The following is a 22777-nucleotide window of genomic DNA, read 5'->3' on the forward strand; positions in this document are numbered from 1 at the left end:
TTGACCAATTCCTCATTTTGACCATCTCTTTCTACAATAAACATATCATCGGCCTTTATGATCATAATTAAACATGGACCAAGAGTTGCACCATACTCCTCAAGGTCAATCTCCTCTTCCCCATCATCCCCAGGTTCTTTCTCTTTCATAGCCTCCTCCACCTTCCGTCTTGCTTCAGCTTCTTCATCAATTTCATAAACCAAGTAGGCTTGGCAGGTTCCTTTATATGGAGCTTTCTGGTGCCAGTGGCCGCCAAGCCTCACCCATAAGGTTGGTGTGTCGAAGTGCACATTCGTGAGGTGCTTATGCACCAATGGTGCCGCAACACCTTCCACCTAGTTCTGCACCATCCTCTCTTCTAGGAAGGTTACAGGGTTGGCCCGATATGGTTGCCCTTTAATCATTGGATCCTCTTCGAGCATGTTGCTCCTTCCGACTATCCAATCACCTCTCATGACGTAGCCCAGCATATTGATAGTCTTCTCAGTAGATTTTTAATTTTGATCCATTCACGAGATTGCGGATGGGATTGTCATCAAGAGTGGATAACTTGGCTGCACCATTGTTGTCAACCTCCCAGATTTTATATGGCCCCAACCAACGAACTTTGAACTTCCATGGCCGAAGTTCATTACGGCTGTTATACTTGAGGACCAACTGTCTTGGCTGGAAATTCATTCGTTGAAGGTGCTTGTTGTGCCAAAACTTCCGCCTCCATTGAGCAACCTCTCTCGCCCATTGGGTCATCATCCTCCGTTCATCCATCCTTGTGACGCTCATCACACATTCACTAAGGCTTTCAGCATCTCCCAATCAATTCTCCACATGGTGCATTGTTCATGGCATGTACACAAGGAGTCCATTAAATGTTCCTGTAGACTGCCTCAATCAATTTCCTTACAACTTTGCACACATGTTGCATCTCACTACTTGCACCACATTATCAAGCCTAATCTCAATAGCATCTCTAAGTATGTAGAACTGAAAACCAACATCCTTGCGATGCCTTGAACAATCAATAGCCCTAAGTAATGGCACTTTGTACATGTGACCATGATGTTGATGAGTGGACGATGATTGATATTTGTCCACGCATCCATGATTATGTTGCATCCACTAGTGATCTAAGTAGCTTTATTTTCTCCATCAGAATATTAATCTTGTAATAGTTCTTATCCCCTAGTAGCACATATGGTCTTGCTCTAATTATTTTTGCCACAACCTCCTTATAATCAAGAGAGCAAGCCACATGAAATTGAATGCCATTAACAAAGAAGACTTTACTAATGGCATCATCTGCCTCATACCTATTCTAGACATTGAATAACTCTACCACTATGCTTGCAACATCACTAGTTGTCATTCTACATTCTCCTTAGACTCTAATGCAACTACCCCTTAGCTAGATGGCAAAGCATAAGAAGATGAGTTGAGAATCGTGGATCTAGGGTATTCCAAGTACTACTAGTAGTAGGAGTCCTCAATGGCAAAGCGGTAGGTACAAGACTTTGGTCAATAGAATAAGCCCACTATGTTGGTAGATGCTGATTAAGGGCAGCCTGATAATTTCAACAATATGTTTTTGTGACTGTCATTTTGACATTTGTAGTCAAATTTGTAGCCTTTAGGCATTTTGTTGTATTACTAATTTTTAAATTTATATGATATGCACATTGGCAATGAACAATGGAAGCAATTAAATTTTAACAATTTTAAATTTAATCTGTTCAACTCTCATGCGAACTCTATTGTTGTGTATTAAGGATTCTAATATGTATATGTCACTATGATGAATGCCTTATTAATGTCATCATATGAATATTTGAAATTTCCCTATATTTTAAAACTTTCCCTATTTTTAATATAGTCATCCCCTTTTCTATCCCTTGCCATCCCCAAAAATGGCCTCAAAAAAATCTGCCGATTAAGGGCAGCCTCATACTTTCTATCATAGTGTTTTTGTGACTGCCATTTTGACATTTGTAGTTCAACCTTGTAGCCTTTGGGCATGTTGTCATATTACTATTTTTTAAATTTATATCATATGCACATTGACGATGAACTACGGAAGTGTTGATGTGTTTTTTACGCACATGCGAACACAGAATAATATACCATAAGTATCTTATCCTCTCTTGAACAAAATCTCTAAGATGCTGAAGATTAGCTAAGGATCATTTGAGACGACTCCAAGGTTCATGAATGTAGGGTCACTACGTGTGGATAAGCTTAGTTGGTTTGATGTGATTTTGCTGGAATCACAAAGGGACTTACATTCGAATGCCTGAATGCTTGATTTGCTGGAACTTAGGTCCTATCTATTTGGCTGGAAGATAAAAAAAAGAGCAAAAGAGGTAGGGCTTGAGAGAGTCTATACTAGGTCTTAGAATGTAAGAATATGGATGAATGACTATATGGAATCCTACTGAACAAGGTCTCACCATCAACTTGAACAATTTGACATAAGCTCAGTGCAATCTTCTAAGGACATTTCAAAGATGTTCGAATTGATACTGCCAAACATTGATCACCATTCAAGTTAATGCATAAGCAATGAGTGTAGGATGATTCGAAGTTAAACTCATGTTATTCTAGTTGACCACACAAGGCACATTCACAATCAGTAAGAGGCTAGTGGTATGGACTAGACAGATTCCACACAAATGCATTCAACAACTTCCATTCAATCTAATTATTTCCCATCTAACATGAAGATCCAACAAGAAACCATGCACATTGTAAACAAACAACACACTTCACCATAACTTCAATGAAAATGGAGTTCATTTACAACTTAGGCAACAATTTTTTGCCTTCTCTTCCTACTCTACTTCTAACTTCTATTCTATTCGCTATTTCTCTGCTATTGACTATTAACTATTCCATAAACTATTAACTATTAACCCTTACAAATGAAGAGCCTGAGCTTTATATAGAGAGCTCATTACAATTCAATGGCTCGGATTGATTTACAATCAATGGCCAGGATTACAAGATGGAAACCCTAATTAGGGTTTGTTACAACAAACTCCCTTAGCCAATGGAAAATTTCATTCAATGTTTGTGAACCAATAGGAAACAGGGGTAGGTACATTGGAGTTTGTGCCTTCAGGTATAAGCGTGGTTCACTGAATCTGGACATACTGATGTGGACCTTTCTGATTGGAGGAATAGCGACTAGGATGCCACCTTGTCTTACATTTGTGCTTGGTCAAGGAACATTGATCAATATTTCTTGATACTCAATGTGATGATGATGAGAAGAGGACTTTGATTAACTCTTCTGAAACTATCTGCTTCTTCAACGTACCCTTGCATTGACCTTGGTTGATCCTCCTTCGTCCTTGATGTACTTGATGAATGATGTACCTTTCCTTGACTCTCTTGTGTTTGATGAAGCCTCCTCTTGCTCTTGCATAGTAGTGATAGGAAGTCACGGTCAAGTCATTCCTTCTTCTTCGATAGCTCATCTCACCTTGAAGTGTTTGTATGATCTCTCCATGTCAATGTGATAGAATGAGGACCTCGAGGATATCTTGCTCTATTGCTTGTGGCTGTTGAACGTTTGAAGTCTTTCAGTCTAGTAGCACTTTGAGTCTTCTTCCATGCATTTAAGGTGTTCTTGATGCTGATGAATCTACTTGAAGGCGCCCTCCTTGTCCTTGTCCATTCTTCCTCCAACGTGGTCCTTTTGATCTGCAAAACAAATAAAAGATAGTGTTAAGCACATATGATATATTTATCTTAGAAGCTTGCATCTTTAAATTAACATGATAAAACCCCTTCTTGATGAATTTGGCTTCAAACTGGAGGCATGGGACAAATCTCCTAGCAAATTCGCTATTGTACCTTTGCAAGGTACATACCATTAGTGAAATTCGCTTTGGTCCTTTGGAGAGGTACATGAGCGATTTGGACAATTAGTCTAATTTTGGCACAAAAATCACTAAATCCATTTGTTCCTTGGGTGCTCATGGTATTTCTCGCTTCAAACCATCAACAAGAAAGCACTAAAATCAATTTCACTCTGGATCCATTGTGAGGCACCGTCATTCGAGATTCGCTCTGGTCCCTCAGAGAGGTACATGAGCGCAAATGGTAAATAAGGCTTAAGTTTTGATAAGGTTTCCACTTAGCTTGCTTGTTTAAGTCATTTAAGCTTCAAATCATCTTAGGAAAAGACCTTGTGGGCAATTTGCTTGAAATTGGGGGCAAAGGACATACTTTTTAGAAATTCGCTCCTATCCCTTGGCAAGGTATAGAGGCGAATTTGGAGGATAGACCTTAGGTCTTGGTGAAAACCTCAATGCTCTCACTTCATTGCCTTGGCTTTAAACTTCAACTTCCTTTCACATGAAGACATCACTAAATTGATCCCAAAGAAGGTCTAAGACTAACTTCACTTTGGATCCTCTGCAAGGTACAAGGTTCATTTAGAATTCGCTCCTGTCCCTTGGAGAGGTACATGAGCGAATTTGACACTTGGGCTCAAATTCTTCATTACTTTATGATCAAAGTTTGTTTTAATACATCTTCAAAGGCATGTCCAAATTCTTCATTACTTTATGACCAAAGTTTGTTTTAATACATCTTCAAAGGCATGTCTAAGTCAATCTTTCTTTAATCAAGGTTTCGGAGCATGAGTTTGATTCAAATTGGAAGCAAGAGGGAGGCTTTAGAAGAATTCACTCCTGTCCCTCAAAGAGGTATAGGAGCGAATTTGACATTATCACTCAAATTCCTTCACATTTAGTTCCATCATATCATGATCATATCAAGTTTAGATGCTTTGAGATGACCTAGAGCAAGGATTCATTTCAAATTTGCTCGCAAATCATAGACCCTACTAAGTTCGCTCCTGTCCCTTGGCAAGGTACAGGAGCGAAATGTACAAATTAACTCAAGTTTTCATCACTAATACTTCACTAACTCAAACCTCATGATTATGCTCGCTTAAGGCATAATGAAGTCAATTCAACCATAGGAAAGCCCTTGAAGAGAGAAATTCGTCCAATTTAGGAGCTACACATGTGCCTTGGAAGGATTCGCTCATGTCTCTCTGAGAGGTACATGAGCGAATTTGACATGTTAGTCTCTCCGTCAGGATTCATTTATGGAATATAACATTTAAGTATAAGTGGCATTTCGTTTTGTGTTTTCTCTTTCTTATACATTAAGTTATATTCCAAATATATTATCAGGATGTTTGAGAGCGGTTTCGGACCTCCAAGAGTTGTAATGCACCTAGTTTTTTGGAAGATCCTTTAAATTTTCAGACAGTCAAATTTCAGGCCATTTCAGGAACAGGATGACATTCTAGACTTCTAAGGCGAGTTTGTTCTGACCTTGATGTAAAGGACAGAACTTAGGATGTAAAATCCCTTACTAGGACTGATTGTAAATAAATGTGTATGTCCAAATTGTGCAGAGAAGCATTATTTAATTTAACTGGTTGATTTTTGTAGTGCCTACGCATTTCATTCAGCAGTATATTTCATGTATTCAAAAATTAACTTTCACAATTATTGATCTACATAGCATTGTTCTAGCAGTCAATTACACATTCATTATTGTACGATAAATACTCGGTGGTGCACCTGTAGTTTGCAGAAATGCAGCATCAAAGGTCGAACTGTAAGAAATTCCCCGGAACTGTTAACGTTAGCACATTGGTTGACAGATCGAAAGACACCTGCGATGCTACGTTCCGCTGCTTCCTCCCGCACTACAATTCCTCTGCATTCCCATCTCGGTCGCTGAGGGTAATCTGGGCAACATACACGATCAGAGTCATCTCCTGATATTGGGACTCTTGGCCACGGGTTTAGTCAGCGTCGTCTCCCCTGCATTAAATAGCACACCCACACTACATCGGAAATCATTCCCGACTGGAGGCTACACCCGCACACAAGTTCCAGTTAGTTGTGCCATCTTCCCTACATTGGAATATCACACCCGCACTGCGTCGGAGTTCAAACCCGACTGCATTCGGAATAACACCACCCACGAACATAGAATATATACACATTTATATGTATTTTGGAACTCACGCCAATGTAATACTCCGCGACATACACCAGCACGACTCCAATCCACTGCTTACGCAGCTACAACTCCACCAATAGGCCAGTATCACTGACGAAAGGGGAATTATTATAGCTCGGATCTTGACACACAGGGATATATTTCTTCTTCCAAGCATATCTCGACAACTCCCACTATGCCAATTTATTCCCTTACGAAGTAGTTTTATGAACTACTTTTATTCAAGTGCATTAACAATATTAATTATTTATATTAATCCCAGATTAGAATAATATAAAAATAATTAATATCATGCCATCTTTATTTTCATGGTTTATTTATTAATTTGGGGAACATTACAATCTCCCCTGCCCAATGTTGCTTGCCCACAAGCAACTGCAATACAGGATACTGAAGAATCTGCTCATTTTCCCAAGTAGCATCATCCAATGGTAAATTCTGCCATTTAATGAGGTATTCCCTGATTGTCCTATTCTGCAAATGCCGATCTCGGGTTTCCAAAATCACTTCGGGTATCATCTCTAATTTCCCTTCTTCATTCAGTGGTGGTATGTTTTATGATCTTGTCACCTGCTGACCCAAAGCCTTTTTGAGACAAGATACATGGAATACATTATGTATTCTACTTTCTTCAGGTAAATCCAATTCATATGCCATTGCGCCAACTTTCCGAATCACCAGGTATGGCCCATAAAATCGAGGCTTCAATTTCTCAGCCCCACTCTGTTTGAGAGATGACTGCCTATAGGGTTGTAATCTGAGGTACACCAATTCTCCAATTTCAAAGTGACGTTCAACACGCTTCTTGTCTGCATAAATTTTCTGTTGATTCTGAGCACATTGCAAATTTTCCTTAAGTGCTTTCAATATATCTTGGCATTCCCGAAGCATGTCATGAGATTTGGGAACATTACTCTGATCAAAAGCCAGATCAATGAAAGAAAGTGCATCATATCCATATAGTGCTTTGAAAGGAGTCATACCGATAGATATATGATAAGTAGTGTTATAGCAGTATTCACCCAAATATAGCCAACGTACCCATGCTTTCTGATGACCAGACACATAATTACGAAGGTAACCCTCAATCCACTTTTTCACTATTTTTGTCTGTCCATCGGTTTGTGGATGATAACTTGTGCTGTGATTTAACTTGGTACCTGTCAATCTGAAAAGTTCTCCTCAAAATATACTCAAAAATCTGCTATCTTGGTCACTGATGATAGCTTTTGGTAAACCATGTAAACGAAACACCTCTCGAAAGAACAATTCTGCGAGCTGAACAACTGTGAATTCTGTAGTGATAGATAAGAAGTGTGCAAATTTAGTTAATCTATCAACCACAACAAAAATGCAATCTTTACCTTGAGATCATGGTAAGCCTGTAATAAAATCCATAGATATACTTTCCCATTTCTGTTCCGGTATAGGCAAAGGCTGTAATAGTCCCGCAGGATAAGTATGCTTTGCTTTATTTTGTTGACAAGTGATGCATTCTTTAACATAACGAAGGACATCATTCTTAAGTCCTTTCCATGTGAATCTTTCTCTTATCTGCCAGTAAGTTTTGAAATAGCCGCGATGCCTTGCTAAAGGAACATCATGCACTGATTGGAGGACTTTCCCTTTCAACTTCGATCCTGGAATCAAATAAATTTTGTCTTTGCAATAGATAATATCATTTACAACCTTATATTTATCGTCTTGTGTATTACCATCTAGCAAGTCACAAGCAAAAGAATCCTTAGAATATTCTACCAGCAGTAAAGATTTCCAATCAGCTGTTATCATAGATAATGCATTTATTTCAAGCCTTCTAGATAGTGCATCTGCAACAACATTATTTTTACCTTTCACATATTCAATTTCAAAATCATAAGCTTGGATCTTACTGATCCACTTTTGTTGCCTGTCATTCATGTCTTTCTGTCCCAAAAAATATCTTAAACTGTTATGGTCAGTTCTAAATACAAATTTGCCACCAACCAAATACTGTCTAAATTTTGCCATTGCATGTATGATTGCCAACATTTCTTTGTCATAGATAGAATACAATCTCTCTAGATTATTAAGTTTCTTGCTTTCATATGCTATAGGATGTTTATTTTGCATTAAAACTGCTCCTATTCCTTCACTAGATGCATCACATTCCAAAACAAAAGGTTGATTAAAATCTGGAAGTGCAAGTACTGGGCAAGAGCTCATTACCTTTTTCAGTTTCTCAAAAGCTTGTTGTGCCTCCTCTGTCCAATGGAATTACCCCTTTTTGGTAAGATCTGTCAACGGTGCCCCTAGCTGTGAAAACCCTCTGACAAACCTTCTGTAATAACTGCATAATCTGAAGAATCCTTGTAAATCTATGAGACTTCGTGGTAGTGGCCAATCCAGAATGGCTCTTATTTTTTCCTGATGAACTTGTACACCTGTAGCACTGATCATATGTCCTAAATACAAAATTTTTGTCATTCCAAATTCACATTTAGAGGCCTTTGCATAAAGTGATTGAGATTCCATAATACCAAGAATAACATCAATATTTTTCAAATGATCTTCCCACGTTTTGCTATAAATCAATATATCATCAAAGAAAACTAGCAGATATTTCCTCAATTGTTTGTTAAAAGTATGATTCATGCAAGATTGAAATGTTGCTGGAGCATTTGTTAACCCAAACGGCATAACCAAGAATTCATAATGACCATAATGACAACAGAAAGCAGTTTTTTGGACATCTTGGTCTCTTAACTTAATTTGATGATATCCTAACCTCAAATCAATTTTAGAAAAATAAACAGGACCATGTAATTCATCTAACAACTCATCAATTCGAGGAATTGGATACCTGTTTTTGATTGTTTTTTTGTTAAGAGCACGATAATCTATACACATACGAAGAGTTCCATCCTTCTTTTTGACCAATACTACGGATGATGCAAAAGGACTAGAACTGGGTCTGATATGTCCCATATCCAACAATTCCTTAATTGCCTTCTCTATTTCATCTCTAAATGTTTTAGGATGTCTGTAAGGAGTTGTGATAACGGGTTTTGCACCTTCCTCTAATTCAATGGTATGTTCAAATCCTCTATCAGGCGGAAGTCGGAACCCCTGGAGGTATATCACTGAAAACCAGATTATGTGAATCTAATACTTTCAATAAATCTTCTTGATAATTTTTAGATTCAAAACCTGATACCTTGTTGGAGATTAAACATTGTGCTGACCATGCCACATCTCCATGTCTGAAAATAGCTTCCATTCTTTTAGCACTATCCTGGGACCACTGTTAGACATACCATGAAGAACTACCTTCTTATCATCAATTTTCAAAGAGAATTCCATTCTTTTAAAACTTTGTGTATATTCATCTAATGTTTCCATCCATTGTATGCCCAACATTAGTGTCAGCCAAATCAATCACATAAAAATCATCAGTAACAGTGTAATTGCCAAGAGTAATATTCAATTCGGGAACTTTATGAGTACTAGATAAGTTAGTTCCACCTGCTACTCTAACATCATATCCCTCATGTTTTTCAGTCTGCAAACCACGTCTTTCCACAAGTGTTGCATCTATAAAATTATGAGTAGAACCACTATCAAGCATAACAATTACATGTTGTCCATTCAAAACTCCTTGAACTCTGAAAATATTATAATGTGGAGAGCCTGTCATGGATGCTATTACTCCTTGTTTAGTACTTGTTTCTGACTCTGTGTTCTGTGATGCTCATTCTATGTTAGGATCAACATTCTCTTCATCCTCACTGTCAGACATAACCTCAATATAATGAATTTTTCCCTTCCCTAAACATCTATGTCCAGGCTGCCATGCTTCCCTACAACTGAAACATAGTTTTTTCCTTCTGAGCTCTTCCCTTTCCTCCTTATCTAGTCTGTTTTTAGGGAAATTATCTTTGTTGAAAAGTTCTTTGTCTTTTTCTGGTTTAGGAGGTGGTCCTTTATTAAAAAAAATTCCTTTTGAAGATGGTTCTAATTCTCTTGCTCTTTTGACAGTTGTTTGTAAGGTAAGGGGGTTTAAGGACTTAACCCAACCTTTGAGGGAATCAAAATATACTGCTCAACAGTTCCAGTTTGCTTAAGCTGAGTCAAATCTTTAAGATGTAATTCAGGATCTTTAGAATCAAATCTATCAATAAGTTTCTCAGTGAACTCAACATAAGTACCTATCAAATTATGACCCAAGGTTATTTGCCCATGATGCCACCATTCATGTGCTACACCATCAAGATGTAATGCAACATATTTGATTGCCTCCTCTTCCAACATAGGGTTTAACTGGAAGTATGTGTCTAATTTTTGCACCCATGCCCGAGCAGTTGTTTTACCTGTTCCATCAAAATAAGGAATGGACATTTTTCCAATTTTCCTTTGCAATTCACTGTTGTTTCCTCGCTGTCCTCTTGGCCTATGTTTCATTCTGACATCTAAATATTCTCTAAATGTCATTGTTGATCTGAATTCTTCTCCAGAACCTAACCAATCCTAATGTATTTCTTCCTGTATTTCTCTTATTGTAGGTTCATTTTCAGGCGGCTGGTTTCTAGCAGTAAATGTAGGCATAAATGGTCTCGCTGTTCCTGTTCTTTCTGGCTGATTATTGACTGACTGTTCATCTCTACCCACATTGTTTCCCCCATTATTTTGATGTTGATTATTCTGTCTTCCATTATTTTGGTGCTGATCTATATTATTGGCCATAAATTGGGTCATCAAGTTGGTCATTCTGTTAACATTATCTTGCATATCTTGTTGACTTCTGATTAATGCAGCCAATAGGTCCCTATTATTATTCGGGTCTCCCATGTTGGTTTCAAAAATAAATTCCTTGTCAGTTTCTGTGTGGCTATCCTCAATTTCAAACGGAATAGATGAACTACTCTAAGTTAAAGGTGAGTTTTGAAATCTGTTTTGACGAGCCCTAGTACTTCGGAAATTATAATTTCCCTGGTGCATACTCAACTGTGCATTAAGTTTTCATGAAGTTCAACACCCTACAGGCTGGCAGGATTCAAAAGCTCTGATACCACTGTAAAATCCCTTACTAGGACTGATTGTAAATAAATGTGTATGTCCAAATTGTGCAGAGAAGTATTGTTTAATTTAACTGGTTGATTGTTGTAGTGCCAATGCATTTCATTCAACAGTATATTTCATGTATTCAAAAATTAACTTTCACGATTATTGATCTACATAGCACTGTTCTAGCAGTCATTTACACATTCAATATTGTATGATAAATACTCGGTGGTGCACCTATAGTTTGCAGAAATGCAGCATCAAAGGTCGAACTGTAAGAAATTCCCCGAAAGTGTTAACGTTTGCACATTGGTTGACAGATCAAAAGACACCTACGATGCTACGTTCCGCTGCTTCCTCCCGCACTACAATTCCTCTGCATTCCCATCTCGGTCGTTGAGGGTAATCTGGGCAACATACACGATCAGAGTCATCTCCCGATATCGGGACTCTTGGCCATGGGTTTAGTCAGCGTCGTCTCCCCTGCGTTAAATAGCACACCCACATTGCATCGGAAATCATTCCCGACTGGAGGTTATACCCGCACACATGTTCCAGTTAGTTGCGCCATCTTCCTTGCGTTGGAATATCACACCCGCACTGCATCGGAGTTCAAACCCGACTGCATTCGAAATAACACCACCCACGAACATAGAATATATGCATATTTATATGTATTCTGGAACTCACGCCAATGTAATACTCCGCGACATACACCAGCACGTCTCCAATCCACTGCTTACATAGCTACGACTCCACCAATAGGCTAGTATCACTGACGAAAGGGGAATTATTATAGCTCGGATCCTTCCACAGGGATATATTTCTTCTTCCAGGCATATCTCGACAACTCTCACTATGCCAATTTATTCCCTTACAAAGTAGTTTTATGAACTACTTTTATTCAAGTGCGTTAACAAGATAAGTTGACAATATTAATTATTTATATTAATCTCAGATTAGAATAATATAAAAATAATTAATATCATGCCATCTTTATTTTCATGGTTTATTTATTAATTTGGGGAACATTACATAGGAGGATACTATGCATTCAACCAAGGTTTGATTTAGCAACTTGAAGCATGACCTGATAGTACACAAAAACCCTAAGAATGGTCTAAATAGCCCCTAATCACTCAACTGCCTTGAGCTCCTTCACTCCACCTTGTGGAGACCTACTTGACTCAATCCCTTCAATGCAAAGGCTAAGACACAAAAAATACCAACAACAAAACCAAAAGAGCTAACCCTAGAAAGCAAAAAGTGGGGGGATCCCCATTGGCAATGGGGCGATGTGAGAATACCTCACAACAGGAAGCAATTCAATTTTAAGTTTAAAACTTTTAATATTTATTGATATTAATTTGTTCAACTCTCATGTGAACTCTAATGTTGTGTATTAAGGGCTCTATTGTGTATTAAGGGCTCTATTGTGTATATGTCACTATGATGAATGCCTTATCAATGTCATCATATGAATATTTGAGATTTCCCTATAATTAAAAATTTTCCTCTATTCTTATATAGTTGTCTCCTTTTTCATTCCCTATCATCCCCAAAAATGGCCACAAAAAATCTGTCCCTGAAATATGTCCCTCTATCCCTTTTTGTCCCTATCCCAAAAACTTGGTGGATAATAGGTTTTATATTGAAGATTAAGCTGCATTTTGGTCAAAGAATTCCTTCAAGAAAGTATCTAACATGAAAATGATCTCTATGATTTACTATAATAGATGAGAAAATGTGATGATTTTGTCAACAATCAGGTTATACTTAGGGCCATACCATTTTGGTAGTTGTACAACCACATTCTTATTTGATTTATTTAAACATTTCTGAGTTCTAATAGAAACTTTATCTTGGAGATGTCTTGGCCATATTTTTCATCTTACTTTTGCTCTTAAAAATGAAATACGACAAATGCTTCCTGTTAGTCTATTTTTTCCTGCAGCCTAAATAGCCTTTAACATTGTGTTTTCAAGGTTCAATTAGTCTTGAGTTTGGTCCTAGCATTTGCAAAATTTTAAATGATATCAAGTGTAAGGGTTAATAAGGTGTTTGGTTTATGTTCAAGGCCATAAATCATGTTATTCCTCTTCTAAAAGGGAGCCTCAACATATAAATAAAGTTTTTAAATGCTATAGTCTTGTCAAAAAGGGTCCTTTGAAGACAACTAACAATGTATAAAATGCAGAGAAAATGAGCAGTTTTAGGACTCTTAGGTGTCATTTTGACATGTGAGAATGTCTTTTGTGGGTAGCAATGCATTCAAGGAGCAGTTTGGAGCTATAATGACATAGTTTGAAGTAGTTTTGGGGGTCTTTAATGGCCTATTTTAGTTTAATTCGACCCTAACACTTTTTCAACTTCAAAACAAAGAAAACACATGCCCTATTACCATGGAAGGTGGTTGCGACAGTTAAGGAGAGAGTCTAGGACAGTTTGAAAACTTCTTCAAGTGGTTGAGAGCATCTAGGAGGTTGAAGACTTCTTCAAACAGTTGAGAAAATTTAGGGGACAGTTTGAGACTTTTTCCAAGGCATTTCCAAGCATCTAGGAGCTGACTAAAGAGCCTTTTCAATAGGATAACAGTTGGGAAGGACTTTTCTTCATAAAAATCACTTTTTCGAGCTGATTTGAAGGCTAAAAAATAGCAATAAACAACTTGGACGCCCAAGGAGGATTGACCAAGCAAAATCAATGTAACACGTCCTTGTTGTCTTTTATTTCTCAGCATATGTTCCTTTGTTGTAGCAAGTTGTTGCAGCTATAAAGCTCAAGCTTAGGCTTCATTTTAAGTTAGTTCTTGCTACTCTAGGCTTGTATTGTAGCTTGAAACAGGTTCTTTCTTGCCTATTGTGTATTGTAACTCATATTTAGATATGTTCAACTGTTGGAAGCACCTTTTTGATTAATAAAGCAAGTGTTTACCTTCTCTAATCTGTATTTTGTGTGCAACATGGATGAATGATGTTTTTCTAGTGATTCATATGCCAATCCTTTAATATGTCTTTATTCCTAGAGTACCTTCATGCAGAAATAGCATGTTTTATACAGGTTATAGTTTGTGTTATGTCTTTCATCATTTCTTAGTTGCGAAAACTCCTTTTCCTTCTATGAAGTTTGAAATATTAACCTTGTTATGAAACGATGATGTATAAACATGTGGACCTTGAGTTGTGTGAAAGAAATCTTGTTTTTGGGATAGATTGTGTTAAAATACCAAGTATAGAGTCTGAAAAACAATTTGGTGAATCACCCACTAGAGTAGGTTTCATTTCCAAGCATTTCTTCCCTTCTCCCAATCAGGAAGCAGTTTTAGGTGATAGTCCCAAAAAGAACCAGCTTTCTCTGGAGATTCACTCCAAGTTTTGGGCAATCCACAAGCCCAAGAGTGTTTCCATTTTTCAATAGATTGCTGAGCTCTAAGTTTAGCAAGGTGCAAATCTTATTGACAACACTTTCTTTTGCATCCAATTCTGGTCGGAACTTCTGATAGAGAATTACCACTTCTAATTACTCCAATGGCTCCTTCAATTCACACACTGTGAAAATGCATTAACTTTTAATCCAACATGAAGCTATACACATCCACACTACAATTTTGATAGCATTCTTCCATACATTTATCGCTAAAACTAAGCTAGACTGATTGTATTCAATTGTTAATAAATTATTTTGATATCCACCGTTGGTCACTTGTATAATGTAGGTAATTAGGGAAGCAGTCTGGATTTGTTTGGAGGATAAAGTTCTCTATTGTAAAACCTAAATTTGAAGAATAAACGTAATTGTGGATTAGAATGTGATCTAAGCATTTTGATAGTTACAATAATTTCTTATGTTAAAAACATCAAAACAGTGTTGAAAATGCAAGGTTAAATTTTGTTATGAAATTCTAAATTCACTAATTAAAAATAGAGGAAAAATAATTCACCGATATTTCAGAAGCTTTATCCTTGAGAACTTCCATTGCCTCTTCAGGTTGAGGTACAGTAATGGCTGGGACTCCAGGCTGCATGTCATAAGAGATCCTAAGTAAAGATTTAACATATGTTGATGTTAAATTCTTATTTACAATGCATATTTGATTAAGGGTTAAGCTATGAGACTACATAATCCATAATTAGATGACGAGACAAAACCTAGTTTAATAAATCTAAACCTTGTAGCTTTGAGTTGATTAATCACACCTTAAAAATTCCCGCTTTCTCACCGGCAATTTGTGAAAGTGTATTCCCTGTTTACAAATGCAAGAATAAGTTGATTCCACTTCTTTTATCTATAAGAAAAGTTCAACCTAAAAGGATGGAAAAATATATTACTGGAAAACAAAAATATAACAAGTTAGATGAGATTACTTATATGATTATATTAGACATCACTTATCAACACAATTTTCCACGCATGTGTAATTCCATTGCTATTATTCTTTTGCAAATTTTATTTTGTATGTCAGTTATATTAAATTTGTCTCAAATAATGTAACATCCCATGCAATATAAGATGGTAATTCAAGACAGTTACAACAAATAGATGCTTTTGCTTAATAAAAAAAAAATAGTGTGTTACATAATGACATACACAATTTCTATTGTTGGGCAAGCATGAGAACTGCATAAGCGACAAGAAACTTCTGGTGTCAAATTCGTGTCAAGTTCAGCCCAAAGAATGATGTTCGTATCAAGAAAATTATAACCTCCATTCACTCCACATGTCATTCATTTTGAATGCATACGAACATAGGATATTATGATGCATGAAGACTTCAACATCTTGAAGACACCACCACTAGATGACACATGCAATGAAATCATGTTATGCAATATCATGGATTTAGCTAGGTCATTGTGGAGCATTTGTGCAAAAGCTCACCAGCTAGGCATATTGGATGTTTGTGATGACAAAGGGACTAATTGATGGAGGTCTATGGGACAAGATTTCAGATTTGGTGCAGCTGTCATCCTTTCAATCAGCCATCACATGATTTTAGTTGCTTGCATACTGATCAATTGGCAAAAAATTTCAGTCAAAAATGGAGAATTTATTGGTTGGAGTTTAGTGATAAAGAATTTTCTGATTTTGAAGGAGTGTTTTCAATCATTTCCATGCTCAAATCTCCTATGCACATTAGAATAATTCATTATTGCAGCTGCTATCTGTTGACGTGTCTGAAATCGCATTGTTGCAAACTCCATACGGCCAACGCAGAATAGAATAACCAGCTGAGTATCCTATCCTCTCTTGAGATAAGGAAGTCCCTAATGCTATTTTTTATATTTGATCAAAGGGGACCACCTCAAGGTTTCTTTTGTCAGGTCTTGACTGCGGGACTACTCAGTGGTTTGATGTGGTTTTGCTGGAAACACAAGGGGACTTTCAATTTGCAACAAACTAGTCTGCTGTGATTCTCGAATTACGCAATAAAGAGCAAAAGGAAAGGTTTAGGAGATCTAAAACTAACAACACGGGTATGTGGGTAGACGGATTCAACATAACCAATTCCTGCTTGGCCAAAATAGCTCACAACCTTGCAAGAACGGTGCAATCTTCAAAGGGACTTGGAAGATTTTCAGATTGGAGACGCATGGCTAAGCACCCAATTCTGGTGCAGCTCAGACAAACACCTGCAATTGAACTAAGCACAATTAAAGCTCAGGTTAACCATACAAAAAGATACACAATCAGTATATCCTCAATGGTATGAGCCTGAATCTATCAAATACTTGCACACCCAAAACAGAAAGATCTATCTAAAATGCTGAGAGAAACCATGCAAACAGGATGAAAACAAGACAATAAACACCAAATCAATGTTTATATATTGATTTCAACTGCCTATTACAACAATTTCTGCAGCATCTCTATGATACTGCTTAAAATCTAACCTATTCTAGCTCTAAAATCTAACTCTCTCAACAGAGTCTAACTATCTAACCATCTAACCCTTTACAAAAGAAAGGCCTCTGCCTTTTATAGATATTACAATTTTGAATCGAAGGCTAGGATGGACTGCATCCAAGGGTCCTGATCTGCCTTCCAGAAGCTGGCAGCTCTAACCCATGCTGAATTAATTCTCAATTATCCAACCAGCAACTATCTCAACTACCTGCCACTATTTGGCTTTAATTCAGGTCTATCCAATCTTCTTGGTGGTTGGGAATAGTCATCCACAAAAATATCTTGTGCGGGACCCATAGGTAGTTTACAATAAAGCCGTTTCAGTTTTAAAACTAAATTTATGGACTTAAATCCAGTTGTGCACTTTCTTGAGAATGCATAGACCTGCAACATTCAGAGTGTTATTTGGTCTTTGGTCTTTGGTCTCGGTGGTGGACTTCAACTTTGTAGTCTGGTGGCATGCTTCCCAATGCTCGGTTGTTCTCGCGCTTGGCCTTGGATTGCGATCCTTCCTTGATTTGCGTTTGAGGCCTTCTCCTGGTTCTTCGATGATGTCCTGCGATCAATCAACCAATTTCACTTTATTAGATTAATTTGAAAAATTAATTAATTAATTTAACAAATATTAAATTTAAGTACGACGTCTTGGCTTGAGGAGCTCTTTGTGAGATGTATCTTGAAAATGCTTCTCCTTTCTCTTCAAATGTGAAATATGATCCTTGGTCTTGATGGTGTTTGGGCAATTTACTTCTGTGTGATTTTACCTTTGGAGTCTTGGGCGTTTTGAACGGGTTTATGGCGTTTTGAAAACTTCTTATAGCGCGACTTTGGAGGTTTGAAGAGCTCTTGCAAATTTTAAAATCCTAACACCCATGCCCTTTCTGGTGAATTTCGGAGAAGTAGGGGACTTTGGAATTTCAACTGTGTTTTATCTTCCAACTTCGGACCCTTTGGCGAATATGGAGGCCCTTCCAAAACCTATACTTCGCATTTGCCCGACCTGCGTGAACTTCGGAGCTTATTAGGTCCTTCACGATTTTCGCGTCCCTGGCGATTTCGGAGTTTTTGGATGAATTTTAATGCCTTTTGCGATTGGAGATATTTCGGAGCCTAGGGAGTTTTGCAAGTCAAAGGGTAATTTTCGGACCATCGAACACTTTTTGTAACACTAAAGAAAACTTCGGACCCTAAGCCCTCTTTTGGAAAATCGGAGAAATTTCAAACCATTAAACATCTTTGCAAATTTGGAGTTTCAAGGCATTTTCGGCGAACTAGAGGTATTTCGGACCCTAGCATATGTTTCGCAACTCAAGAAAACTTCGGACCCTAAGGCACTTTCCACAATTTCTACGAAATTCGGACTTTTAACATGCTTTGCAAATTCTTTTAAAAACTTCGGACCTTAACCACCTTTTCGAAAAATAAAGGTAAATTTCGGACCTTTAGCCCCTTCTCGCAAATTTCGGAGTGTTTAGATGTTTTTGCAATTTTATCATTTTTCGAATTTCAGCTCCAAGGTCCGAAATTGGGGGACAAGTGAAATTCGGACCTCTGGGGGCTTTTTGCAACTTTTCCACATTCTAAATTTCGGCCCCAGGGTCTGAAATTGGAGGACTTTAAGTGAAATTCGGCCCTCTGGGGGCTTTTTGCAACTTTCCAAGCATTTTCGGACCTAAAGCACCTTTTGGGAAATTTTGAATTTGGCCCTAGGGTCCGAAATTCGGCCCTCTGGGCGATTTTGGCAACTTTTTGCAATTTCGGACCTTTTGGGCATTTTTGCAACTTTTTCCTCAAGAAGTGCGAGCTTGGGCACTTGGGCGAGTTTGTCAAGATCTCGCCGAAGTATAAGTGACATTTCCTTATATCTTTCTTCTTTCTTGTACTTTAAGTTATATTCCATATATACTTTCAGGATGTTTGAGAGTGGTTTCGGACCTCCAAGAGTTATATTGCAAATTCTAGTTTTTGGAGGATTCCTCAGTTTTCCAGACTTAGTCAAATTTTAGGATCAGGACATTCCAGACTTAGCCAAATTTCAGGGCATTTGAAGATCAAGATGACATTCCAGACTCCATCACTCACCAACTTGACCTAACTCAGACCTTCAAGGATGATATTCACTCACCAAGTAAGACACAATGAGCAACAAGAGCAAAACAAGGCCCTAAGGAAGACTCTCAAAGAAACCCTAATTCTGGGGCCCTATTGACTCACCCTGGCTCAAGCAGAGCTTGCCATCCCAGCGACTCCCCTAACAGCACTCATCATGCAAAGGCTAATAGACCAAACCTAAAAAAAAACTAGAAAAACAAACCCCAGAAAGCAAAAAGCAGGGGTCCCATTTATGGGGCGATGTGTGAATACGTCACAACAGCCCCTAGAAGCCAAATTTGGTTTAGTGGCACTTGACCCTTCAAATCCCCTTCCTCTTCCGCAAAGACAGAAAGGCACAAACCGGGGGGTCCCTATCCAAGACGGGGATGGGTGTGTGATTCGCACAACACTATCCTAGTTTCACATTGCTGAATTTTGATAAAATTAGCCAAATGAGTTGATTTTTTTTTGGCAACTTATAATATGGCAGACATTGGTGGACAAGGTAAGGTGCAAATGCATAAGGTAATTGATGAGTCTTATGAGAACGTCGTTACTAGCAGGCATTACCTTGTTGATATACTAGATTTCATAACTAGGCATGAGACGGTGTTTGCTGAACCAAGCTACATATGAGATATGACATCCCATGATAGTCCTACCATCCCTTGCATCATGAAGACATCACTTCCTGTTATCTCATTGACAGAAACACAAGGTATGTAGGGACCCCGAGATGAATGTTGACAATTTAGAGGAAGAACAAGTTCCTATTGATGGTTTGCTTCCTAAGATGGGTTACGATGAATGGGATCAATATGGCATGATGGATGACTTTGTGGATTCACCACAAAGAGAGGAGTACTATGGTGACTTAGAGGTTGATGGACATCAACATGGTGGACCCACTTTGGGAATGAGTATCTATACCTAGGATCATATGAATGGGTTGTTGGGAATTAAATATGATGGGAGAGGCATACAATGGGAGACTGTGGATCAAAAAGGTGAAAGAAATGATGTTGTTATGTCTCTTTACAGTCATCTTATGTGTCCATTTGTGTTCATACAAGTGGATTGGAAAGATATTTATAGCTAAATTTGGTACACTTCTTAGTTGGTGACTCTTGAGAAGGCATTTTCAGCCAACGGAATGATCATGAAATTCATTTTGCCCAACGTTTTTGAATGTTGCAGAGACAGTTCTTTCTACGTGATGGAGTTTGAAAATCAGACTTGAACAGCTGCAGATCTAAACATTTTCAAGCCATTCAGCCTCTTGACAAGGTCAGCTTTTGGTTTCACATAAAAGGAATAGGTTTTGCTGTTGAAAAGTTTGTCATTGATGTTGGTTTGAAGTTTGAACAAAGTCATTGATGTAATATGTGTAGCGATCTTGATCTTGGTATATGCAGCAAACAGTCAGTAATAACGGCGACTTCATAAAACTGAGGACAGTGATTAGTTCGTATGATAGACAATTTAATGATATGTCTTAATATGTGGCGGGCCGATTCATAAATAAGAAACAATAATTAAGACAACAAAGGATGAGATGATATAATCCATATCTAAACAATATGTTGACCAAGGAGCGATGCATTATAGTGAAAGACATAATTAATAAAGAGGTGTGATTATGAAGAGATGCATTTTGTTTTTTAAAAGAAATATTTTGTCCAAACAAGCTGCGATTTGTTAGAGAAATGATTTCATCCAAGAGGTGTGATTGTCTTAACTAAAAGAAAGAAGGATTTATTCTTGAAGAGATATGACCAGTTTGGGATATGTCAATTTGTTAAGAGGCATGTCTTTTTGGAAGGGAAATACATGACTTACAAGATATATATAGAGATTAGAAATGAAGGAGAAAGAATGTGTTGTGAGTGAAAAGACAATCAGGCATATACACCAGATTGATGAGGAGCTATTGATGAGAAGATAATTTGCAGATTTAATTAGAAGAGTATAAGGAGTTTATAGCAGATATTCAAGAGGAGATTGTGATCATTTTGTGGCAGATTTATGATAAGTTTATAGCAGATTCAAGAGAGGAATTATTGCAGATTGAAGAAGAGAGTTACAACAAATTTGTGAAAATTAATTTAAATGAGGGGTTGGTGCCTCTAGTGAGTTGGTTCTCATGAAGTGAATGAGGGGTTGGTGCCTCTAGTGAGTTGGTGCTCATAAAGTGAATGAGGGGTTGGTGCCTCTAGTAGGTTGGTTTCTACAAAATTTGTAACAAGTAAATTAATACAAGAAATATTTTTGTTGTGGTTTTCTCCCGCAAGGGTTTCCACATAAACTTTGTCATTTTTATGTTGCTCATTGATTTCTCATATGTTCTAACTTAAAATTAAATCTTAAAGAGATTAAATAAGTTTTAGAAGGTTTAAAAGAATATTGTTATACTAATTCAACCCCCCACCTCTCTCAGTATAACCGTGTGCTCATCAACTGGTATCAGAGCCAGCTCCTTCAAATGAGTCTAACAAACTAGAAGGTAGATCCAAAGAGCACACATGGATGGACAAGAAAGACACATTCTTACAACAAGACCCCATTGTTTGATGGGACAAATTACGCATTTTGGAGCTTAGGGATGGAAGCTCATATAAGTTCCCTAGGATTTGACATTTGGCAATTAGTAGTAAATGGATATAAAATTCCATCAACTTCACCAACAGATTCAGCAGGAAAGAAGGCATATGAAAATAATGCTAACACAGAAAAAAAGCAAAAAATGTAACTCTGTGGATTAACCGAATCAGAATTTATGAAACTGATGCATTGCAAATCTACCAAAAACATGGGATTAGAAGACACTTCTCAACTGCAAAAACACCACAACAAAATGTAGTTGTGGAAAGAAAAAAAGGACAGTGCAAAAGATGTCAAGAACCATGCTTAATGAGTCCAAATAAGTTCTAGAACCCTGCCCCCTCTTAGTATAACCGTGTGCTCATCAGTTGCAGCTAACCAAGGGTCAATGTTGGAAGGGTGTTTGAGCATCAATTAGTGGTTGTTTCTTGTTTTCAGCTTGCACCTATGGTTGGGACAGCAGATTACTTTTTAGTGACAACCATTATGCTAGAGTGTGGGGTGTTGACACTGAAAAAGCGGTACAATGTTTAGTTGACCGAGATTTTACGATGTTTAGTTGCTCTTCTTATAGGAGGATTTCAGGAGATCACTTTTGCAAGAGCCTAGTAGTACAATGTTTTGCACAAATGGAGCTACAAACCTCCTAGACTTATTTGGCATCAATTTGTTTATGAGCTAACGTTGCTTGAGGACAAGCAATCTTTGGAAAGAGAGGACTATAATGTCCCCTTTTTTACACCATCTTGTTCTACGAGCGTTGACCAGTTTTTGTGGTTTTCCTTAAGTTCCCAAGTGTGCGAAAAGTGTTCCAATGTTCTTGGAGAGCTCTAGTTACAGATTCTTGGCTTTCCATAGCATGTGTTTGAAGGTTGGTGACAACATTCTTTGTAGCGTTCACGATTTTTCGGGATCTTTCTGAGTTTTTCTAGGTTTTTTCTCCTTAGTCCTTGGAGAACATTGTTATTTGTAGTAAGTGCTCATCTAGCACCGAAATTTCTAGGTTTCTCTACGTCTATTCTCTTTAGCTCTCAAAGAACACCACTATTTATAGTAAGTGTTTGTGTCGGCATTAGTCATCATCTTTCAGCAT

The 22777-nt window shown here is 37.6% G+C and overlaps 1 protein-coding gene across 3 annotated transcripts in view; it reads right to left on the minus strand.

The window, feature by feature from the left end:
- LOC131074214 (folylpolyglutamate synthase) overlaps positions 1-22777 on the minus strand; it is a 334535-nt gene that overhangs the window by 56403 nt on the left and 255355 nt on the right. For all 3 annotated transcript variants that reach the window (XM_058010777.2, XM_058010776.2, XM_058010775.2), the window contains exons 9-10: positions 15282-15328; positions 15026-15103 (exon numbers count right to left, since the gene is read on the minus strand). In XM_058010777.2, coding sequence (XP_057866760.1) covers positions 15026-15103; positions 15282-15328 — 125 coding nt within the window. The remainder of the gene's footprint in view (positions 1-15025; positions 15104-15281; positions 15329-22777) is intronic.

This window comes from Cryptomeria japonica, chromosome 8 (genome assembly GCF_030272615.1).
Source record: "Cryptomeria japonica chromosome 8, Sugi_1.0, whole genome shotgun sequence".
Taxonomy (NCBI): domain Eukaryota; kingdom Viridiplantae; phylum Streptophyta; class Pinopsida; order Cupressales; family Cupressaceae; genus Cryptomeria; species Cryptomeria japonica.